General features: G+C 47.1%; 1 protein-coding gene across 2 annotated transcripts in view; it reads right to left on the bottom strand.

Moving 5' to 3' along the window:
* Positions 1 to 14,218: 14,218 nt before the first annotated feature.
* LOC137533939 (alpha-2-macroglobulin-like) overlaps positions 14,219 to 19,950 on the bottom strand; it is a 132,447-nt gene continuing 126,715 nt past the window's right edge. For both annotated transcript variants that reach the window (XM_068255256.1, XM_068255257.1), the window contains exons 36-37: positions 18,658 to 18,702; positions 14,219 to 15,254 (exon numbers count right to left, since the gene is read on the bottom strand). In XM_068255256.1, coding sequence (XP_068111357.1) covers positions 18,662 to 18,702 — 41 coding nt within the window. In that variant the 3' untranslated portion in view covers positions 14,219 to 15,254; positions 18,658 to 18,661. The remainder of the gene's footprint in view (positions 15,255 to 18,657; positions 18,703 to 19,950) is intronic.

Below are 19,950 nucleotides of genomic sequence, written 5' to 3'. Positions count from 1 at the left end.
GGGTCCCATAGCAGCTGCTATTGCTATGCCCTTGGCCCAAAAGGCTTCAACATCACTAAGCAAGAGACATCACACCATGAAGCCCAAGGATCTCTCCAAACCAGTCCGGGACAAAGTTGTTGAGATCTACAAGTTAGGGTTGGGTTATAAAAAAAAAATATCCAAAGCTTTGAATATCCCCCAGAGCACCATCAAAACCAGCATCTTCAAATGGAAAGATCTGTAAAGTTGTATGGTGCAAACTCTCAAACAACTTATTTTAATTCCAGGTTGTGAGGCAACAAAACATGAAAAATGAATATGTTTCCAAGGCACATTGCGCCTACCCTTCAGTAGATTTGCCTTGGGTCAGGTGTCCGTCGAAAGCAAGATATGTGGAGAATAGTGTTGACATGTTTAGGTTTTTCGAATTCAGTGCCTTGTTCTGAATTCTTCCAAGCAGGACATGCATGCGGACAGCTACAGGGAGTTTTAACTCACCCTTGTCGCTACCTCTTGCCACTGCGCTCCATGTTGCATTCCAGTTCTCATATACTTCCTCCTTCAGAGCTGGATGGAGGAAGTAGATCAGTGATGTAGAGTGCAGTGGCCAAAGGTGGCAACAAGGATGAGGTAACGCCCCCTGCTGCTGTCCGCAAGCATGTCCTGAACAAAAAGAATTCAGAACAAAGTTCTGAATTTAAAGAACCTAAGCATGTCAACACCAGCAGAGAAGTTCTTTCTGATAATACTGGCCCTATACTCCTCTCAGAGTCAGTGGTGTAGGGATCAACTTGGGGCCCATTGCCAGGGGGGGCCAGTGTGTGGTCGGCAATATGACAGGGTCTGCTGGGGGCCTCATCGAGACCTACGGCAGGCTTCCCAAGGTGCAGAGCCCAGAGTATAAGAAAAGTGACTCATCACACTAGGCTCCACCAGTGATCAATCACCTTCAGGCATCCCTGTTTCCATGACTACTATGTCATCTCTTATCACATGACCCAACATGTGGCCCAACTAAATTTTGCTATGGGGCCCCATGATTTCTGGCTACGCACCTGGTCAGAACCATGCTGGTTATTTTATACAGCAAATTGTAAGATCTTATCATCTGACCGCCGTTTAATATGCAAATGATCTGTCTGTCATGGTAGTGTTTTGGCTTCAGAAGCTTGCAATCAGCGTGCGGCCACTAGGTAGGCCACTAAGCTCAAGGATACTGCTAAGAGGATATCAACTAAGGAAGTATACTCTGCACATATATGGCCAATCTTGTGGACAATCGTTAATTTTGATTGCACAATTCTGTATCGTTCTGCACTGCTTGGACGAACTTCCAGGAGGCTGGAGAGATAAGAGGGCAGGAGAAACCCCAAGAAAAAGAGCAGCATCCGGGAATTCGTGAGGAGGTAATCTGGCCCACCATGGGCATCATCCAGTAATTTTTTACGCCATTCAAAGGTACTTTAATCACTTGCCGACCGTCCACTACCTATGGGCGTCGGCAAAGTGGCACCCCCAGGACCGCATAATGCGCCGGCTCCTGGGGGACTGAATTGCCGGGGATCGCGCGCGCATCTGCCGGCATTAGGCTCCGCCCACCTGCAATGTCAACCCACCGTCCAATTAGCCACGCCGGCGGGTTGTTAACCCCGATCTGCCGCATAGTAAGCGGATAATATGCTTTGTAATGTATACAAAGCGTATTATACAGGCTGCCTCCTGCCCTGGTGGTCCCAGTGATCAAGGGACCACCAGGGCAGGAGGCAGCCCCCCTAGTAAGCACACATAAACAGTTATCCTGCCCTCTGATCGCCCACAGCACCCCTCAGACCCCCCCACCTGATCACCTCAGTTTGCACCCAATCACCCCCCTAATCACCCATCAATCACTCTCTGTCACTAGCTGTCAATGCTATACTTTAGATTAGGTCATAAACTGCCCCTCTGGGGGCTCCTGATCACCCCCACCCCCCACCCTCAGATCCTCCCCAGAACCCCTCCCCCCGTGTACTGTATACATCTATCCTCCCCTGTAATCGGAAGCAGGAGATTTGAGCGCATGAGACAAGTGGACAAAAAGGGCGCCCCATTCACTCCCATTATAAATATCGTTTAATGGGCGCCGAACAGGGAAAAAAAGGCGCCGGACATTATTAACGTTTTACAAACGGCGCCCGGAGATTTTTAAGGTTTTATAACTGTGCTTGTGATGATTTAGCTTTACAAAATGAGCCCGTTTATAAAGATACTAAATCACTATTTCTAAAACATTTCTAAAACCTTATTATCCACCCAAAAAAATTATTTACATTTTTTTATTTACATTTTTTATTTATTAATATTTGTAAAACATTATTATCCATAGGGGGTCTTAGGTTTAGGCACCAACAGGGGGGTCTTAGGTTTAGGCACCAACAGGGGGGGGGTCTTAGGTTTAGGCACCACCAGGGGGGTCTTAGGTTTAGGCACCACCAGGTGGGTCTTAGGTTAAGGCACCAACAGGGGGGTCTTAGGTTTAGGCACCAACAGGTGGGTCTTAGGTTTAGGCACCACCAGGGGGGTCTTAGGTTTAGGCACCAACAAGGGGGTCTTAGGTTTAGGCACCAACAGGGGGGTCTTAGGTTTAGGCACCACCAGGGGGGTCTTAGGTTTAGGCACCACCAGGGGGTCTAGGGGTTAGGGATAGGTACAGGGAGGGTTTTTAACAAACGTAAATATAAGTTTCAGTTTAGAAACAGGGAAGATTAACGTTTTAATAATTGCTGATCTTATACACATTATTTAATGATTTATAAATTCTTAAAACACTATTTGTAAACGAAATTCTACACAATATTTTTATAAACGATAATACTGCTTATCGTTTACACCACGCGCCCTTTTTTCCCGACGCCCTTTTTTGATGTACGCCCTGTAATCACCCACTGATCACCTGTCAATCACCCATCAATCACCCCCTATCACCACCTGTCACTGCTACCCATCAGCTCAGACCCTAATCTGACCCTTGCTGTCGCGAACGGTTCGCCTGCGAACGGTTCCAGGCGAACTTTGGGGGTTCGCGTTCGCCTGCACCAGGCGAACTTTTGCGGAAGTTCGATTCGCCCCATAATGCACTATGAGGGTCAACTTTGACCCTCTGCATCACAGTCAGCAGGCACATTGTAGCCATTCAGGCTACACTAAGCCCTGGAGCCCCACCCCCCCTTATATAAGGCAGGCTGCGGCGGCCATTAGCCTCACTCGTGTGCCTGCTAGAGACAGACTAGGGACAGCTGCTGCAGACTTGTTCTTCTAGGGACAGATTAGTTAGGTTCTTGGCTGCTTAGCTTGCTCCTGGCTGATTATTATTGCTTTTATAGCACCCCTCAACAGCTCTTTTCAGAGCTCATCCTGTACTTTTTTTTTTTCTGTGTGTCAAACTGACACTTTTGTTGCATGCACAGCCTTGCTAATTGATAGTGTGTGTGCCACTGCCAGCAGCCCAGCACATTCAGTGACTACCTATGTGGGTGACAGGGAGCTGCACATTGTACTACCCAGTACTGCATATACCCAGTACCTGTTGTGTTTACTTAACCCACCTCATCACTGCATATACCTAGCTTTGTGTTGAGTGAACCCAGCTCACTGCATCTAACTACCTGTTGTGTTGAGTGAACCCACCTCACTGCATCTAAGTACCTTTACTGTTCAGTGAACCCAGCTCACTGCATCTAACTACCTGTTGTGTTGAGTGAACCCACCTCACTGCATCTAAGTACCTTTACTGTTCAGTGAACCCAGCTCACTGCATCTTACTACCTGTTGTGTTCAGTGAACCCAGCTCACTGCATCTTAGTATCTTTACTGTTCAGCGAACCCAGCTCACTGCATCTAACTACCTGTTGTGTTGAGTGAACCCACCTCACTGCATCTAAGTACCTTAGACGCAGTGAGCTGGGTTCACTGAACAGTAAACTACCTGTTGTGTTGAGTGAACCCACCTCACTGCATCTAAGTACCTTTACTGTTCAGTGAACCCAGCTCACTGCATCTAACTACCTGTTGTGTTGAGTGAACCCAGCTCACTGCATCTAAGTACCTTTACTGTTCAGTGAACCCAGCTCACTGCATCCAACTACCTGTTGTGTTGAGTGAACCCACCTCACTGCATCTAAGTACCTTTACTGTTCAGTGAACCCAGCTCACTGCATCTAACTACCTGTTGTGTTGAGTGAACCCACCTCACTGCATCTAAGTACCTTTACTGTTCAGTGAACCCAGCTCACTGCATCTTACTACCTGTTGTGTTCAGTGAACCCAGCTCACTGCATCTAAGTACCTTTACTGTTCAGTGAACCCAGCTCACTGCATCCAACTACCTGTTGTGTTGAGTGAAGCCACCTCACTGCATCTAAGTACCTTTACTGTTCAGTGAACACACCTCACTGCATCTAACTACCTGTTGTGTTGAGTGAACCCAGCTCACTGCATATACCTGGCATCCCACCGAGATGGACAAAATGGACAAACCAGTTAGAGGAAGAGGTAGAGGCAGACCCAGAGGTAGGCCACCAGGCACCGGCAGGTCTGTGCGAGGTGGTGTTGCTGTGATTTCGTGCGGACCTGGCCCAAAATACAGTGCTCAGAAGAAGGCACGTGCCATCACTTCCCAAGATCAGGACGTGCTTGACTATTTAACACAGAACACCTCATCTCCCGCAGCCACCAGCGCTACAACAAGCACCACATCCGCTGCATTTGACACTTCGCAGGGGTTATTTGGTGGTGGTGGTGAAATCACTGATTCCCAGCCACTACTGCAACAACAAGAAGAAGGCGCAGGTACACCACCTCATACGTCTGAGTTAGGTGGCGATAGTATGGACGTAATGTGTGAGGAGGGGGATGATGAACCACCTGAAGTTGGTGCAGTTGAGGAGGTGTCTGAGGAAAGCGAAGCTGGGCAGGAGGATTATGATGACGATTATACGGATGCCACGTATGTTCCCGGTAGAGTAGATGACCAGGGGGACAGTTCAGAGGGGGAGTCAGAGAGGACTAGGAGGAGACAACTCCATGATAGAAGCAGAGGGAGCTCATCCTCAGAAACAGCTCGGGGCAGTGTCCGGCGCCATGTATCACCAGCTATGGACAGCCAGCCAACATGCCCTTCAACGTCAGCTGCTGATGCCACCGTAGCGCCATCACCCCAGGGGGGTTCAGCGGTTTGGAAATTTTTTCACGCGTGTCTCAGATCGGAGCAAAGCCATCTGTTGTCTCTGCCAGCAAAAATTGAGCCGTGGAAAGGCCAACTCTCACGTAGGGACAAGTGCCTTACGAAGGCACCTGGAGAGAAGGCACAAACAGCTATGGCAAAAACACCTGAGGAAAAGCAGCACACAAAAGACAAGCCCCCCTTCTTCTCCTCTTCCTACTTCAGGTGCATCGTCTTCATCCGCTTTCTCCCTTGCACCTTCACAGGCACCCTCTTCCACACCGCCTCTTCCCTTCAGCTGTTCCTTCTCCTCTGCCCACAGCAGTACCCAGCTGTCCGTGAAGGAAGTATTTGAACGTAAGAAGCAAATGTCTGCCAGTCACCCTCTTGCCCGGCGTCTGACAGCTGGCGTGGCGGAACTATTAGCTCGCCAGCTATTACCATACAAGCTGATGGAGTCGGAGGCTTTCCGTAAGTTTGTGGCCATTGGTACACTGCAGTGGAAGATACCAGGCCGCAATTATTTTTCACAAAAGGCCATACCCAAACTGTACCGTGCAGTTGAGAGGCAAGTGGTGTCATCTATTGCGAAGAGCGTTGGGTCAAGGGTCCACCTGACCACGGATGCCTGGTCTGCCAAGCACGGGCAGGGTCATTACATTACATACACAGCCCATTGGGTCAACCTGGTGACCGATGGCAGCAAGCAGGGAGTACATGGCTGCTCAGCAGACCGACTTGTCACACCTCCACGGCTTGCAGACAGGCCTCCAGCCACCTCCTCTCCACCTGCTACCACCTCTTCGTTGTCGTCATCCTCCTCCTCCTCCTTGGCTGGTGCCGCGATCTCCTCTCCAGCTACACAGCCTTAGCACCCCAGGGCCTATGCTGCATGCCAGGTATGACGGTGTCACGCAGTGTTAGACATGTCTTGCCTGAAAGCGGAGAGTCACACTGGAGCAGCTCTCCTGGCTGCTCTTAACAAATAGGTGGCGCAATGGCTGACCCCGCACAAGCTTGAGATCGGCAACGTGGTGTGTGACAACGGCAGCAATCTCATTGCTGCGTTGAATTTGGGAAAGCTGACACACATACCCTGCATGGCACATGTGCTTAATCTGGTCGTGCAAAGATTTGTGTCCAACTTAGTACCCAGACTTATAGGATGTCCTAAAGCAGGCCAGGAAGTTGTGTGGGCATTTCAGGCGCTCTTACAAGGCCATGGCACGCTTTGCGGACATTCAGCGTAGAAACAACTTGCCGGTGAGACGCCTGATTTGCGATAGCCCGACTCGCTGAAATTCCACCCTGCTGATGTTCTCTCGCCTGCTAGACCAGGAGAAAGCCGTCACCCAGTACCTGTATCATTACAGTACAAGGACACAATCTGGGAGGATGGGGATGTTGTGGCCCAACAACTGGACACTGATGCGAAATGCATGCAGGGTCATGGAGCTCTTTGAGGAGGTGACCAAACTGGTGAGTCGCGCTGAGGGCACCATCAGCGACTTGATCCCCTACGCCTACTTCCTGGAGCGTGCCGTGCGTAGAGTGGTGGATACAGCTGTGGAGGAGCGTGAACGAGAACAGTTACAGCAGCAGGAGTCGTGGGAGCGATTTACATCTGAACCCGATGTTTCCACAACAGCTGCGGCAGCACAGAGGGGGGAGGAGGAGGAGGAGGAGGAAGAAGAGGAGTCGTGTGGGGAAGGAGAGGAGTCAGACTCTGATGATGGTGATGAGGAAGGTGTTTCTGTGGAGGAGGAGGAGGTGGCGGAAGAAGAACAACCGCAGCAGCCATCATAGGGGCTGCTCCACGTTCCCGTGGTATTGTTCGTGGCTGGGGGGAGGAAGAGGAGTTGCGTCCCGTCACTGAGGAAGAGCAAGAGGAGATGGAGAGTACGTCTGCATCCAGCTTTGTGCAGATGTCCTCTTTTATGTTGTCCAGCCTGTTGAGGGACCCCCGTATCAAAAAACTCAAGGCGAATAACCTGTACTAGGTGGCCACGCTACTAGACCCTCGGTACAGGCACAAAGTGGCGGACCTGTTACCAACTCAACAGAAGGCGGAAAGGATGCAGCACTTGCAGAACAAGCTGTCGATGATGCTTTACAATGCGTTTAAGGGTGATGTGGCTGCACAACGCAATCAAGGTACCACTGGCAGTAACCCTCCTCCTCCCAAGTCCACGCAGGCAAGGACAGGACGCTCCAGCGATCTCAGGGTGATGTCGGACATGCGGACATTCTTTAGTCCAACTCCTCGCCATAGTCCTTCCGGATCCACCCTCCACCAACGCCTGGACCGGTAGGTAGCCGACTACCTGGCCTTGAGTGTGGATGTAGACACTGCGAAAAGCGACGATGAACCCTTGGACTACTGGTTGTGCAGGCTTGACCTGTGGCCAGAGCTGTCCCAATTTTCCATACAACTTCTCTCTTGCCCTGCCGCAAGCGTCCTGTCAGAAAGGACCTTCAGTGCAGCTGGAGGCATAGTTACTGAGAAGAGAAGTCGCCTAAGTCACGACAGTGTTCAGTACCTGACCTTTATCAAAATGAATGAGGAATGGATCACGGAGGGCTACTGCACGACTGAAGACTAAGTCAGTCCCCACACACAGCATCTCTGCCTGCAGGCCGCTTGCCTTCTCCGCCACCACCAACAGGGTCCAGGACTCTAGGCGGATTCCTGAATTTTTAAGGGGGGTCAAACACCGTATTAGTATGGTGTTCCTAATAATCTTTTAGGTGAGTGTATACTGGGGTGCCTGGACCAGAGGGGACCATTAAAGGATACCCGAAGTGACATGTGACATTATGAGATAGACATGGGTATGTACAGTGCCTAGCACACAAATAACTATGCTGTGTTCCTTTTTTTCTTTCTCTGCCTGAAAGAGTTAAATATCAGGTATGACCCACTCCTGACTCAGACAGCGGCTGACTCAGTCCTGACTCAGACAGGAAGTGACTACAGTGTGACCCTCACTGATAAGAAATTCCAACTATAAAACACTTTCCTAGAAGAAAATGGCTTCTGAGATCAGGAAAGAGATTAAAAAAAGGTCAATAGTTAATAGATTTTAGCTCTGGCATACTTCAATGAATGTGTCATTGAGCAAAAACAAAGAAGCAGTTAAAACTTAAAAAGTAGATTTAAACATAAAATAAAACTGTGGAATATCTTAAAAATTCATTTTTAGGTGAAGGAAGATAGATACAATAGTTTATTTAATTCGTTTATTTTCGCTTCGGGTGTCCTTTAAGGCTAGGTGCACACATAGCGCTTTGCATGCCTTTGTACATGTTTGCGGTTCGCTAATAGAAATGCATTTTTGTATATTATGCAACACTGCAAGCGTCTGCAGAATGCTTACTGCAAACCGCAGGTGGTACGCTGGTCCTTCTGCGTCCAATAGACTAACATTGCTGCATAATATGCAGTGTTTCCCACTCCGCAAGCGTTTCCTTCTATGCAAGCTTTCCGCCTTGTGTGCACCCTAAAGGACAACTGAAGTGGGAAGAATATAGAGAGTGCCATATGTATTTCCTTTTAAACAATACCAGTTGCCTGGCAGCCCTGCTGGTCTATTTGGCTGCAGCAGTGTCTGAATCATACACCAGGACTTGGGGGCTTGAAGAAGCCCCAGGTAGGTAAGTAAAAGTCAACTTTTTTCTGCCTTTTCGGCTGACCTTTAACAAACTGTTCCCCTCCCCCTGAGTACACCTCTCTGCAGCTGTTCCGGGCAGGTCTTGTTACTCCGCATCAGTTGTTGTATATAAAGGCCCATATGGAATTCCCTTTTTCACCTGAGTTTTCTCCTAGGTGAAAGTTTTACACCTTGTCAATAAAATGCCCTTTGAGTCACCAGCAAACAACTTGTTCAATTGCAAAGTGCTAAAAGTTATTTTACATATAAGATTCAAAATTATCTCCCAGGAGAAAACTTAGCAGAAAAAGTTAATTGCATATGGGCCAAAGAGTGCTTGAGAGGGTGCAATGTAAAGCACACACTAGGGTCCATAGCTCATGTATTTGAAATCATGCTGGCCATTTGTGTTCAGGCTGTTTAGTCTAGTGGTTAAGCATGGTGTGTCTGAAGCTTGCTTTCTTTTAGCTTGATGAGAGATCGAATCCCTCGGCAGTCGGTGAAATCATATTCTCCACCTAGTCACATTAGTGTAACCACGGCAACAACAGGAGATGGCCGATGAGAAGATAGTAATTCCACTTTCCATCCTATGCAGTTTGGAATTAGGCTACCAGGCATGGGCAAACTTGGCCCTCCAGCTGTTAAGGAACTACAAGTCCCACAATGCATTGCAGGGATCTGACAGCCACAGTCATGACTTATGAAGGCAAATGCATTGTGGGGCTTGTAGTTCCGTAACAGCTGGAGGGCCGAGTTTGCCCATGCCTGGGCTAGACAAATCTTCCTTCGGAGTTTGATGGCCAACTTGCATACAGTTTGCATGAATGACTGTCTGTCAAAGGACTATCTAAGTGGTTTATTAAGCTTTTGCATTTGGGAGTGGTCAGATTTAAAGGAAGTTCACAAAGGCCCTTAGAAAGAGCTTCTACACTTGGCCTAGTGGTTAAGCTCTGTGGATGCCTATGGTGATGGATCCAAATGTTCTGGTGTTCAATTCCTGGGCTTTACTGATAAAGCTGTACACCTCTCATAGCCCTTGTATGTAGATGTGATGTATCTTGACCCTGGCTGTTCAAGAAAGAAAACAGCTGTCTCAAGGACACAGTTTCATTTATAGAAGAAGTTAATCTAATGCCAGCAAGGGACCTTGCAGTTCATCCACATAACTTTTTTTAAAGACTGTGTAATCTACAATTTGGGAAGCTGGGCCTGTTAGTGAGGAAGTGACTTGTCCAAAGTCACAAGGAGCCGACATAGAAACACGAGTCTTCCAGAAATTCTCTTATTGGTTATGCTGAGCTTCAGAGTAATTAACCTGCAAGCTATGGATCCTTCACAGTTAGCCAGAAAACTTTTGGCCTCTTCTGCCACAAATTGTTCCACTTTGTTCTTAAAAATAAGCAAGCTAGAAAGCAAACTATGTCTTGGTTGTTTGGCCTAATGGTGTAGGTATCAGGCTAGTGTATGTGGAGCTCTCAGTATTTAGCTGTGCTGTGAGCTCATATCCCATTGTAGACATTCTTTTCAGTAATGCTCCTTCTCTGTAGACATCAGAGAGGCGAAAGCATGTGCAAAGCTGCTCAATAAGCATGGTTTTGAAATGTTTTATTTTGCATTGGATAGATGCAAACTCCCAGGTAAGCCAACCTGAGCTCCTGCAAGCTGTAGCCAGGCATGGCTTAGTGGAGAAGGTCCTTGGCTTCTGTATGAGAGGCTTGCGTTTGTCCCTGAGTTCCCCTCTGGCTTTTGCCAGTATTTTCAGTAACAAGCAATCATTGGCTCTCATAGTAACTACTCTTTTCAGTAATGCACCTTCTCTGTATACATCACTGAGGTGGCAGCATGCGCAAAGCTGCTCAATAAGCATGGTCTTGAAATGTTTTATTTTGCATTGGATAGTTGCAAACTTTATGTAAGCCAACCTGAGCCTCTGGAAGCTGTAGCCAGGCATGGCCTAGTGGTGAAGCTCCTTGGCTGATGAAGCGCATGGTGGATCGTGAGTTCTCCTCTGGCTTTGGCCATTATTTTCAGCAGCAAGTCTTCATTGGATCTGATAGTAACTACTGAGCATGTCTATGACATTTTCTTTACCATTGGTAATTTGCAAACCTTTATGTAAACCAAAGTGAGACCTAATTAAGCGTGGTCATGGATGGCTTAGTGGTCAAGCGCCTTGACTGGCCTGTGTGAGGCTTCCAGGCTTTCGTTGGATCGAGACTCACCACTGGTGTTTCCCCACCAGAGCCCCCAGCAAGAGGTGTGAAGGGTGGCGGGCGTGGGAACGTCGCTAAAGAAGAATGTTTTAGTAACCAGCAGCTGTCTTCAGGAGACAGCTTCAATTTTAAATAGAACCATCAAATGCCAGCAAGAGCACTTTGCAACGTTGACAAGTGGTTGGTTAAAGACCCTACAAACTAAGCTTTGGAAGCTGGGACAGTTAGTGATGAAGTGACTTGTCCAAGGTCACAAGGAGCCGACGCCAGGATTTGAACCCAGGTCTTTCAGGAATTCTCGTAATGGTTACGCTGACCTTCGGAGTAATTAACCTGCAAGCTATGGCTCCTTCACCAAATCCCACCTAGAACTTTGTGCCCCATAACTGTTCACTCTGGCTGCCGCAACATTCAGTCCAGTTAATGAAACAAACATGCATAGGGTAGAATGCTTATTTAGCCTAATGGTTAAGAAGTCAGTCCTCCAGAAATTGAGTTTATTAAATGTACTTAGAATTCAACTCCTATTTAAGTCAATCTTTTCAGTAACTTTTCTTACATTTATTATGCTTCACAAATAATACCAGACTATTAACCTTCACCGTAAGGTCTTCTCTGCTTTCTTTTCAGAAGGGTAGTTTGTGTAAATCAGTGGTGTCAAACTCAATCATGTAAGACGCAAAAAGTCTAAAACAGTGTTCCCCAACGATGTCCTCAAGACCCACCAACGGTACGTTTTGTGGAAATCCTCAGAGGTAGTTAATCTGCTCTGCTGAGATACTAATTACCTCACCTGTGCATGTTTGTGGTTTTCTGCAAAACGTACTGTTGGTGGGCCTTGGGGACAGGGTTGGGGAACTCTGGTCTAAAACATAGTCTAAAGCCTTGTACACACTATCAATTATAATTGGCCAATGATTGGCCAATTCTACCACCTCCATGTAGTATGAGGGGCAAAAGATATTGAATACTATGAGCAGATTGTGTAGGTAAACCCTCATACTACATGCGGGTGGTAAGATTGGCCAATCATTGGCCAATTATAATTGATAGTGTGTACAAGGCTTAAGTCGCAGGCTAAATAGTTTATTAAGATGTACTGAACAGTCTCAAACTAAGTGGCGTAACTATAGCCAACATGGGGGGACCTGCTCCTCCCACTTCTGCAGAGTAGTGAAGTGGATGGTGCGCCCAAATTTGCCGGCGACTATTTGTTCTGCTTCACTTTCAAAGCCGTTCCTTTGAATAGCACAGGTGCAGGCAGCGGGAAAGCAGTCTATTGCGGGGCTCACAGACTTATCACAATCACTAGGTATGATCAATGAGATGCTAATAAGGTGTCATTGCATTCAAATGTTATGTAAGTTCTATTCAGTTTGAAATTTCACCATCAGAGTAACTTCCTGACAATTTTTATTGGTCCAAACTCAAGCTGCATAGCATTTAACAAAAACGTCTGTAATGTGAACGAGGCCTCACTCAAGTATCATGTAAATTTTAAGCACGGGCGATTTTCAAAATCACCCTGAAAGCGCTTGTGCAATGATTCTCTGTGGCCCAGTGCACACCGAGCGGTTTTTGGAGCGATCCGCCGGCCGCATCCGCCTATAAAAACGCTTGTCTAATGTATTGCAATGGGATGGTGCACACCGGCGGTTTGCGGTTTTTGCCAAGCCGCAAATGCGCCTCCTGCTGCGCGTTTGCGGTTTTCGGAAGCGTTTTGTCCTCAATGTAAAGTATAGGAAAAAACGCAAACCGCTCTGAAAAACGCTACTTCAGAGCGGTTTGCCAGGCATTTTTGTTACAGTAGCTGTTCAGTAACAGCTTTTACTGTAACAATATGTGTAATCTGCTACACAAAAACGCTCCAAAAACCACTAGGTATGTTTAGAAAACCTCTCTAAACATACCTAGAATCGCTCTGAAATCAGCTCCCAAAACCGCTAGCGTGTTGCGGATCTGCTAGCGGTTTTGGTGTGCACTGGGACTATGAGAGAGTTCATATCAGAGCGGTTCGTTTGCGATCCGCTTTGAAAAGTGGTGCTTGGGCCATTTTTGAGGCGATTTGCCTCAATGGAAGGTATAGGAAAAACGCAAAACGCTCACAAAATCGCTTTGGCAAGAGATTGTGTGGGCGTTTTTTTTTTTTTAAATACATTGTATTTATTGTTTCCGGAATTTTTTCCAGATCAAAAGACGGAAGAGCTCTGCAAAAGCGCTTACAAAAGCGCCCACAAAAATGAGCGAACGTGCAGAAAATCACCGGAAAACTCTCTAAAAAAACGTAGGGAAAAAAAACACAGCAGACACGCGAGCCGAATGCAATGTGAACAAGGCCTTAGTGAATAAATGATTGGCGTTTCATTGATCATAGATTAATGATCACCCCCATGAGCCCTGTCATTCATTCAATGGAGGAGCGGCCAATCTCCTCTTCACCACTTAGCGCCTTACAAAAACTTCTCCGCAACCATCTAAGCCAACCAAACCTCAGAGACCCCCCACGCAGTGGCCTAACTACAATTAATAAGGCCCCTAGTGAAACTTTGTTGGAGGCCACACCACCAATGTTCACCCCCTTCCCTTGCCTCCTCCTGGTGCACTTCACAGCCTGGGGGCCCATCTGACAAAGGTCATAAAAACAAGTGTGGCCATTGTGATCTTCACACCCTTAAAGTCTATGGGAACCTCCTGTAAAAAGAAAAAAAAAAGCCAGATACTTACCTTAAGAAGAGGGAAGGCTCTGGGTCCTAATGAGACTTCCCTCTCCTCTTCTGGAGCCCTCGCTGCAGTGCTGGATCCCGTGTTTGAATCCCCTGCCCGGGGGACTTCGGCAGTTTTCGGGAGCAGAGTCCTCCCGAGGATGGGCTGCTCCATACTGCGTACTCACGAGTTCGCGAGAGGGCAGTCGGGCGTGCGCAGTGCGGAGCAACCAGTCTTTGGGAGCACTCAGGCTCCCGAAGACTTTCTGAAGCCTTCTTTCGGCAGTGAAGTGAGCAGTATTTGACCAAATGCAGCGAGGACAGTGCTGCATCGAGGGCACCGGGAGAGGAGAGGAAGGCTCTATAGGACCCAGAGCCTTCCCTCTCCTTAAGTATCAGGCTTTTTTTTTTTACAGATGGTTCTCATTTACTTTATCATCTCTCTGTGGGTAAGTAAGACTCAGCACATTCTGGTACAGGTCACGTTTATTGGGCTTCCCAGGTGAAATGGGGACATGGAGCAATAAAACATATAAAAATACATCTTTGTCATGTGACTGGAAAGCCCTGGATGTAACAGAAACCTGCACTGGGAGTTATATGGAGCCTGCTATTGCTGGCTAAAAGCTAGCAGCTGCCTGACTGTCATGCGGATTCCCCTGCTTTACTACATTCAGCAGGAGACATGAGATGTGCAGGGAAGACTGGGAAAGGTAGAACAAAACTGTGTTCACTTCAGTTAGCCACACAGGGCAGTTTTTGTTATGTAAAGTCATTTGCACAAGATTACATTATTCTAAAAAACACAGCTCCGCCTACTTGTCCTCACTGCTTAGATGCTTTATTAACCCTTTAGCAGACGATTTATTTAGAGGCTTGCAAGTGCTCCAGGCCAATTTATTTCATCACATTTTTTAATTTCTTCTTGGTAAGATTTCCTAGCTTCTAATTAGTACTGCTGCTATGTGTATTTATGGCCTCTTGTCACTAGGAGGCAGTGTGAGGCAATAACAGAGGACTTCTGCTTTCAGCTTCTGTATTTTTTGTTAGCTGGGAGAGATCAAAGCATTCCAAGATAATTACAGCACAAGAGTTCTGCGGACTGAGATCAAAAGCAGTGCACTTATCTCAAACAGTATAACTCTATTGAAGCTGTTAATGGGTTAAATCTGCTCCTCTGAGTTACTGATCCAGAATAAAATCTGGAGTTCTGACTTAACCTGAAGGATGCTTGTTCAGTAGAGGGATTCAGTGAGCACTGGAGCCAACGGATCAGCATGACAGACAAACTAGTATAGGTAGGATAGTTTGATAAGTAACTCTACGAAATCGGCATCCATACATATGCTCTCAGTACAAGTTTCCACAGAGAAGTAGGTGCTATAAGTTAGGGGTGTGGGGGATACACCCAGGTCTTGAGAAAGTTGCTGCTGTTGTTGAGACATCATGGCATCTGTGTTGTCAGTTGTGATCGTTTATCGCTCATCTGTTCCATAATGATCAACTGGGAAGGAAAGAAATACAACAGTGATGTGATTATGTGCCATTAAAGCAAACCTGAACTCAGAACTTCCTCGCTGCTCTAAAAGATAAGCATCAGCATAATAACCTTTAAAGAGAACCAGAGACGAAGCACCCTTGTGTATTTTACCATATATATCAGTAAGAACATTAGAGAAAACACCTACCCTGCTCTCTGTTTCATCCTCACTGCTAAAAGTGTCTGTTATCAGCTGTGATAAGAATCCCGGACTGAGCATTCAGTCTGGCTTTGCCGGGAATAATTATAGCTGAGTCATTATAGCAGAGCCACAAGGGGGCAGGCTTGGGCTTGAAAAGACACCAGAGAAGACAGACTCAGCTATAATCTTTCCGTAGCAAAGCTAGACTGAGTGCTCAGTCGGGGATTCTTATCAGAGGTGATAACAGTCAGATTAAACAGAGAACAATGAAACAAAGAGCAGATTAGGTGTTTACTGTCATGTTCCCACTGATTTATAAGGTAAAATACAAGAGGGTGCTTCATCTCTGGTTCTCTTTAAAGACACTCTGTAGTCTCCCAAATTACTTCTTTTTATATCAGATTTCTCTTGGGCAGTAATAGCAAAGGTGAATCGCGGATCCTAACAGCCGTAGGAGGCCGTAACATGACAAGTAAAGTTCATTTCAAACCTGGTGTCCTGTGCATGTGCTGCGATGGATGGGATCGGCACAACAGCTGCTTCGCGCGTCCTGCGCTTGCTCACGTGCTTGCCAGGACAAGCACGTGAGCAAGCGCAGGACGCGTGAAACGGCTGTTTGCCGTCCAACTACCCCCATCCATTTCATCCATCACAGCACATGCACAGGACACCAGTGTAATGATCTGCTCAGCTGTCTGCACGGGCAGACAGCTGTTTGTCCATTCTTTAGGTCTGAGGGCTGCAGATCTCTGGAAAAGAGACCTGTCTTCGCTTTGCAAGTTTCAGAGTTGCTCTGCTGGTGAGGAATTTGCATATACTTGGCATGCAAATTGCTTAGCTGCTTCCTTTGATGGCTTGCAGTATAAATACCATTTCCTCCCAGAATCCCTTGCTGGTCACGATGGTTTGTTCCTGCTAACTCTCCTGGAAGTATCAGCCTTGCTATTCTTTGCTAAGATTATCTTAGAGTAATTCCTTGGGACTGCACTAGGCATCCCTTAAAGTGCAGTCAGGTTGTATTATCTGTTTTGCCTTGTACTGTCTCTCTGTTGCAATTGTCTTGTCACCAGCGGCGGTCGACAGGAAATCGTTCTGTCTGTCTGGGAGTGTGGGCCAGAGCTGCGGTTGATACTGGCTGCTCCATCTGTCTGTCTGTCTGGATCGCATCCGCTCTAGCGTTAGCAGCGGTGGTTCCTTCTGAGCTCTGTCTGGGAGTGAAGGCCAGAGCTGCGGATGCTGCTGGCTACTCCTTCTCTTTGTCTTGTCTGTTACGAACGCTTGCTGTAGGCTCGCTGAGGTAACCGTTAGCAAGCGTTCGCGTTCTCTTTTCATGTTTGTGTTACTTGGGTAGTTAGGGTGGCACACTTATCACTGGGCGCCTATCGCGCGGTGATCGTGTCTTAAACGCGTTCGCTGTTGCGAATGAGTGCGGTGTTTGCATTTAGTTAGCGTTTGTTATTTTCCTTGATGTTCTGATCAATGTTATTTGCTGTGTCTTTCTTGCTACACTTGTGCTCTGTCTGATTCGGTCTTGTGTCACTATTGGCAATCGCCACACTTGCGATTGCGTTCCCACTTCGTTTCCGCTGTTGTGTGTTCACCGTCGCTGGGTGGCGACTAGATTGGTGGACACACATACATTCTGTCTCTGTGCTCTCTCTCTTTAAGGGCTATCTTGCCCTGCATTACTTCAACTCGTACAATTCCCATCTGGCATCTGTGGCAGTGCAGAGGCGGTGTTCCTCTGCACTCCACAGCTCCATCTGCCGGTGGGAATCTCCCTCTACAGGTGCATTGCACCCAAGCTGGGTTCTATCAAATTACACGCTTGTGGAGGATTTCCGCTGTGTCAGCGCGCATCTTGGGCGCTGACCACGGAAATAATCCCGCAATCGTTACAACCAGGTTTGAAATGAACTTTACTTTTCATGTTATGCTGGAATTGTCCATAGCAATATGATGGCAACTTTTTGGGAATAATAGAAGGTTTTGTGGAGAGACGGTGCCCGGATCTTTCTCTACAGTGTATGGTGTTACAGATTTGTTTCTTCTTTAACTACCTGTCGACCGCCCCATGCCAATGGGCGTGGTCGCGGCAGCAGCCCCAGGACCGCGTAACGCCAATTGGCTTCAAGTCCTGGGGCTCTGTTTTGCAGAAGATCGCACGCGGGCGGGGCATCTCCTGCTTAGTGGGCGGAGCTATGCCCCACCTTCAGTCTCAGAGCGGCTATTGCCGCACGGGAGACTGTTAGGTGGCGAAACATATAGTACAGTGCTGCGATCAGCAGCAGCGCTGTACTGGGGACAGCTGTGTGACACGGCTGCCCCCCTGGGGGACAAGACAGCGATCGGCTCTCATAGGCAGAAGCCTATGACAGCCGATCGCCATGACGATATTTGTTAAAAAAATAAAATAAACACAAGGGGGGCGATCAGACCCCACCAACAGAGAGCTCTGTTAGTGGGGGGAAACACTCGTGTGCTGTGTTGTGTGGCCCTGCAGCTTGGCCTTAAAGCTGCAGTGGCCATTTCAGCAAAAAAAGGCCTGGTCTTTAGGGGGATTTAACACTGCAGTCCTCAAGAGGTTAATACTGGTTGCACGTTTCTCTCTGACATCCAGAAGCCTACCATGTGCATGTAGATGGCTTTATACATCGCTGCTTTACCATCTGGACTGTAACTCCATCCCACCAGCTGGGTGCCGAGCAATTTTTCTTTTTTCTTGTGTGACCTGAAATAACAATAAGCCTCGCGACCTAGGGGGCCCACTTCTCCTCCCTCCCACCTTGCAAAGTAGCACAGGAAGCCGTGTAGGTGCGTCAGGTCTCTCCCTCCTCCCAGCTGCCATGCCCCGGCTCCCGATCACATGACATATATCAGGAGTCGGGTATACAGCACAGAGCAAGAGGCTGCAAGTAGGAACTGGAGACCTGATTCAGCCAGAGCAGCCACTGTGCACACAGGGGGGAGCAGGGGATGCTAAATTTTGTTTACGGGGAGAACTTGGGGGGGGGGGGGGGTGCTGTTGCTACGCCCCTGATCACATGATTGAGAAATTTTTCATGCAACTCTGGAACCTTGGAATTGCATATACTAAGGATAAATTGGATTACGGTATATAATAAGCAAAAACAAGAATGTAATATATTAATAAAATAGTAATTTACACTTTACTTTACACAGGTAATACAAGTATTAATAGAGAAATAATACAGCAAACTGTACCTTTTTAACTGCAGGGGGCGCTGTACTTGGTCACAGCATAAGCACCTGGAAGAGAAGAGGGTGTACATGTCACTAGTCTGCTGGTGGTCCCCCTAGTTGTAACTGCACCCCACAAGTTTTGGAGCCTGTGGCCCTGCAGGCGACCTCAGGTAAGTTTGCAATCCATACGTTTTGAAGTCGCACAGTCCCATATCAACCTGCAAAATGCAGTCACCAATGAAAGGTTGGACAAACTGGACAGAGGGCAATACAAAAGCTTGGCAGATAAGCTTTTTGTCCATAGAGTTGTACAATGGAAAAGGGAACATGATCTACGTATGGAGGAAAAAAGATTTTGACATCTTTTTTGTAAGGGATCCTTCACAGTGAGAGTGGTTCAAATCTGGACTATCTTACCTCAGAAAGTAGTTATGGCAAACTCTATATCTACATTTAAAGAGACTCTGTAACAACATTTTCAGCCTTATTTCTTCTATCTGATAAGTTCCTATACCTGTTCTAATGTGGTCTGTCTTACTGCAGCCTTTCCTTGTTGCACAGTAGCTGTATTATCTCTGTTATCTAATCTAATCTTCTTTCCTTTGTCAGCTGAGGCAGGAATGTGCTGCTCTGCTTGTGATAGGTAGAAGTTATACACACCCTCTCCAAGCCCCCTGCAGGCTCTGTATGAGTCACAGACTGAGTTTCTTTCAGCCTATCACATGCTGGTTAGCAGTCATGTCTTGTTTGTAAACACTGCTTAAACTGGCAATTACACGCCAGGATTGCAGCAGGGAGTGGCAGAAACAGCAAAGAGGGGCCCAGGAGAACATAATGAATAGAATGGTATGATTTTTATTGTAAGAATTTTAGAGTACAGATTCTCTTTATAGAGGGCTTGGATGCTTTCCATGCATTGAATGGCATCCACAGCTATAATTATTAGGTAAGTCCCAGAAGAGTTGATTGGGAAGAATTTTCTCCCTTTCAAGGCTAATTGGCCAAGGCCTTGTAAGGTTTTTTTGCCTTCCTCTGGATCAACTGTGATATGAGTGGGGATATGAGCGGGTTCAGGATGGTATTTTTTTTTCTGGCTGAACTTGATGGACAGATGTCTTTTTTTCAACCAAACTATGTAACTATGAAGCCAGCACAGTCTGCATAAATTGTTAAACCTCTGTGGGTCACAGTTATTACTGGTGAAATGTCCTTGTATTCAGTATAATTGCTGAATGTATTCAGTATAATTGCTGTCTTACAGGTGATCGTTTTGAGGTAACACAGGCTCGCTTGTGTAACTAACAGCAAAAATGA

This window comes from Hyperolius riggenbachi, chromosome 10 (assembly GCF_040937935.1).
Source record: "Hyperolius riggenbachi isolate aHypRig1 chromosome 10, aHypRig1.pri, whole genome shotgun sequence".
NCBI lineage: Eukaryota > Metazoa > Chordata > Amphibia > Anura > Hyperoliidae > Hyperolius > Hyperolius riggenbachi.
Note: the sequence above shows the minus strand (reverse complement) of the source record. Positions and strands in the feature narration are given on the sequence as shown.